Raw genomic sequence first — 4,411 nt, 5'->3', positions numbered from 1 at the left:
AGCCAGTAGTGATATAAGTTCATTCCTATTCGGGCGGAAAATGTTGATGTTCCTATGGTTATTGCTGCTCTTTAATATTTGGACCTTTATAATGAAGGGCTAGAGATTGTTAAGACTCAAATGATTGAAATAATAACTGGTGAAGAACAAGAAAAGCATTATCCAGTATTTACAAATCTTCAGGCACATGTATTACAAGAAGGAAGACAAAAACTACGGTATTTTGTATCTGTAAAAAGGTTTTATGAACCTAACAGCAAATTTATTTTAATGACAACATTAAATCAAAATGAAGCTACTTTTAGTATTCCTGGAATGTCCATGACTAACTACTTTCCTAATATTGGAGAAATAGGCGGACAAGCAATCAACGGCTTTTTCCGTTCCACCGAAGGCGGTGTCCATAAAGGATTTAGGATTGAATTAATATTTACAAAACAGAGTGATAAACCTGCTTTTATTTCTTTATACCATGCTAAGACTGAAACTAATTTCGAACCAATTCCAACCACCCCAATTAGTTCCATTGAAGACTTACCAAGATTATAAACTGATGACCCAAATTAAGTAGTTCTGTTTTGGTGTACAAAAATATTTGAGAAGTAAAACAGTAACAAAATTAGTGAATCGCTTACAATAACAAAAAACATTACATTTGCTAAAGAAAAACGCTCATATTTATAAAATCTTTGAGCGTTTTTTACAATGTCTTATTCAACTAACGCACCATTATCTACAGTATGGTTTTCCACTTTGTCGAATCCGTTAAAGGTCAGGTCTTCCGTAAAGAATCATTGAGGTTAAATGCCTTTTCTTAAGCATTTGATACAATGGTTTATCAGGATTTAGAAAATGTTATGTTTTTATCCCATTCTATCTACAATAATTGTAGGTCTCACTCTATACTCAAGACGTTCTTGCTTCATAAAATAATCACTTCGAACAAAAAATATGTTCATAAATTTAGATTGTATACATTTTAATTTTAAAGTTTATATTAACTGTCTACCAAAAAGGCTTCCTAGAAATCATAGTCATCGAGTATATTTTCCTTTTTCTTCCCAAGAAATTTTTCGTTTAAATTAACAACATTTTTTTCATTATTTTCTGTTTCACTTTTTGAAAAGAAAAACTCTTCAGGATTTGAAAAAATGTTATTTAATGCATTTTTAACACGCTTGTGCTTTGTTTTACCTGTGTTCAATAAATTAGTTAATGGTACATCCGAGGATGCACTATATTCGAAGAGCTTGAACAAAGCATCCTCCAGTTTTTTTAACTTTTCTTGTTGTTTCTTTTTCTCTTCCTTCAACTGAATTAATTCCTTTTTAGCATAAGTTAATTTATCCTCTAACGCTTTTTCTATTTCAAGGCTTTTGTATAATTGCAATTCTAAAGGTTTAAGTTGTTTAATTAATGCTTGTGGGTTATTTGTATTTTTAAATACTGCGTCCTCTACATTAATAATTGCAACTTCTCTTTTTTTGGAAGCCATAACATTGTCCGTTATAATTTTATTAGCTTCATCGACAGCTTTCCTTCCTTGTCGATTTTCTTTTCTCCAAAAGTCATCTGAAAGTTGATGTGGGAAATTACCGAGCTCATATTGTTTCTTTGCGAAACGATAAGCATCCCTATACGTGACTATACCTATGACTCTTTCTTTGTCTATATATTCATATATAATTCTTTTTATATCATCTTCAGGGTAGTACTTAGAAGGTCTACCTCTCCCCCTTCCCATAATTAATCCCTTCTTTCTCTACGACATATTTGTGCCATCTTATAAATTTCATCCCTTAAAGAGTTTGCAGCATTATCTAGTTTTTCATTGATATAAGGATTGAAATCGTACCTTGATTCAGTCAAAATTTCTTTATGCACTGACTTTAAGAAGTGGAAAATTTCTTTTATATTGCTACGTATTTCTTGTTTCTTCTTGGATATCATGCCCCTCTTCTCCTCCAACTCTTCCATGGAAATTCTCCAGTGTTCACAGAAAAAACAATGCTCGACACATCTTTGGTGCTCATCAGTGCAATATCCGGTTTTCAGTTTTTTATAAACACCTTTAGTTGTAGGTGGTTTTGCTGTAACTAGCTGTTTAAATTTAGAGCTTATATAATCACTTTCTTCAATTTTATCATTCCGTTTATTTAAATTGTAATTATCGTAGAAATCAAGTTTATTCATCATTTTCTCTACTTCAGAATCAATCCAATATTCTTCGTGTTGTTGATAATGATATTGAGCATTCAAATCAGTGTGTCCCCCTAACCTAGCGATTTCTACGGGGTGTATACCTTGGGTCATTAAAGACAAAAAAGCTAAATGTCTAGTATCGTTAGGTCTCAACATTCTGTCAACAATAGCGCAATATTCCCCCACAACAATATTTGAATAAAACGAGTTTAAAAGTTGGTTAAATGAACCCCTATGCATTTTCTTTATTTCTTTCTTATCTCTTCTACCAAAACCTTCCCTGATTAATGAAGGATAGGAGATTAATGTAAGAGATTCTCCATATTTATTAGTGACATTTTTATAAGTTTCTATCATACGATAAATATCTTTGGGTATTGCAATATTATCCACGATAGGAACCCTTCCCTTCCGTTTGGTGCGAGGGAGTGTAATGCGATATTCATTATTTTCAATCGATAGACAGTTTCGCTCAATATTGCAAAACTCTGATATCCGCATGGGAATAATTGTTGTTAAATCCCACCATATTCGCACAGGAAAATAACAAACCCACTTTTCTTTACCAACGTCAATCTTCTGAAAAAAGTCATCTAATACACTTGAAAATAGGAGAACATCAGCTGATGAAGGAAGTTTTCTTATGCGTTTATCAACTTTTAGCTTTTTCTTTATTTGAATAAGTTCCTGTGTGAATGTTGATTCAGTATCTATCCCTTCAAAAAATGTAAGGAAGTTTAGAACACTGTTTATATACCGATGCTTGGTCATATTTGAACTTGTAAATTCAGTGTTTAGGTACTCGAAATAATTTTCTATCATCTTTATATCAAAACAATTGGTTCTATTAATAGCATCCAATAAATATTTGTATGAATCTCTTACACTTCCAGGTGTTACTTCTACCTTTAAACTTGCGACCCAACATTTTAAAACAACTTTTAGTTCATCGGACTTTACCTTGCTAATTTTTTCAATATTGTCTGTATTAAAATATATATATGCCCCTATTTGTTGTAATTCATCAAAGAAATACCAAGTATCTTCTTCAAAGTTACACACATTATAAGATGATTCTATTCTTATTGATTCAAGGTCTTCTTTCGCTTTTATTACGCTTTCCTTGGTATCAAAAATATCCTCACTTAAAGATTCTATTTCTATATAAGTAACATCAATTTGAAGAATAAAAATTCCCCCTTAAATTGTTAAGTAATCCTTGTTATCAGGAAGTGATTGTAATGCCTTTTTGAAAACTTCGGACTCGATATTTAAAAACTTGTAAACCTCATCCTTTCCGAACTTTTCCATAGCGGATTGAAAATGCCTTAAATTCATATGGAGAGTATTGGCTAATCGAGTTTTCTCTGCTGGTAAGGTTTCGTCCTTAAACTCATTATTAAACTCTACAATTAAAGATAAAATTCGACTTGATATGGTACTTAACGCGTAAAAGTTTGGGATTGACAATAAACACTCCGAACATCTCTTTCCAGGATAAACACATCCAGTTTGACTGACAAGACATTGAAAAAACTCCTCTTTACCGCTCATTTGATTTGTTTCGATTTTATGGTATGTGTCCCATAATTCTTGTTCGTCCATATCACTAAGTATGTCTTCTACAAGTTTCGTTTCTTGTTCGATAAGGTTCATAAATCCAGCGATATTTTCTAAATCTTTTGGTCCTCCAATAGCTCTTTTAATTTCCATTATTTGGTCGGTTCTAGTCTCAAATGAGTTCTCTTTTCCATATAATAATTTCGCAAATAAATCCGGTATATAGCCAAATGAACCTCTCCTGAACAACTGTTTGGTAAGGAAATCAACTCGTTCCTGTGGAACATCTATATAGATATTTGTAGTTTCTTCATTTGTGTGTCCTCTGATATATTTTTCGTATTCTAATGAGTGACCGATGTTCAGCTTCTTCATTACGCTGTGAGCTAAGCTAATGAATGTCCTGTTCATTTTAAGAGATTGAAAATCTTTCTTATCGCTATTAGCTCCAAAAAAAGCATTTCTCATGCTGTCTGTTAGCTCGAATTTTGCGTTTTTCATATCAATTATGCAAGGTAAAAGAGGTTTATCCTTTCTTGCTCGAAACTCACAAATACATGCTGCCGTAGCAAAGGGTATTTCAACTCCTCTGACTAGAAGAAATCTTTTTTGTGGGCCAGGCTAGTCTCGCCCCTCCTTTGCCACTTTT

The 4,411-nt window shown here is 32.5% G+C and overlaps 3 protein-coding genes across 3 annotated transcripts; 1 reads left to right on the top strand and 2 right to left on the bottom strand.

Annotated features, from left to right (window-relative positions):
• Positions 1-120: 120 nt before the first annotated feature.
• Positions 121-549, top strand: BATDEDRAFT_93299 (uncharacterized protein; the record flags this gene model as incomplete). Its single annotated transcript, XM_006683482.1, has 1 exon — positions 121-549. The coding sequence occupies one exon, from the start codon at positions 121-123 to the stop codon at positions 547-549; it is 429 nt and encodes a 142-aa protein (XP_006683545.1).
• Positions 550-1,021: 472 nt separating this feature from the next.
• BATDEDRAFT_93301 (uncharacterized protein) lies at positions 1,022-1,744 on the bottom strand (the record flags this gene model as incomplete). Its single annotated transcript, XM_006683481.1, has 2 exons — positions 1,022-1,668; positions 1,729-1,744. 2 exons carry the CDS (start codon positions 1,742-1,744, stop codon positions 1,022-1,024), a joined length of 663 nt encoding a protein of 220 aa, XP_006683544.1.
• Positions 1,745-3,402: 1,658 nt separating this feature from the next.
• On the bottom strand, positions 3,403-4,173 carry BATDEDRAFT_29036 (uncharacterized protein; the record flags this gene model as incomplete). Its single annotated transcript, XM_006683480.1, has 1 exon — positions 3,403-4,173. The coding sequence occupies one exon, from the start codon at positions 4,171-4,173 to the stop codon at positions 3,403-3,405; it is 771 nt and encodes a 256-aa protein (XP_006683543.1).
• Between the last annotated feature and the right edge of the window lie 238 nt (positions 4,174-4,411).

This window comes from Batrachochytrium dendrobatidis (assembly GCF_000203795.2).
Source record: "Batrachochytrium dendrobatidis JAM81 unplaced genomic scaffold BATDEscaffold_190, whole genome shotgun sequence".
In the NCBI taxonomy this organism is placed as follows: domain Eukaryota; kingdom Fungi; phylum Chytridiomycota; class Chytridiomycetes; order Rhizophydiales; genus Batrachochytrium; species Batrachochytrium dendrobatidis.
The sequence above is the reverse complement of the archived record's forward strand: the minus strand, read 5'-3'. Positions and strand labels throughout refer to the sequence as shown.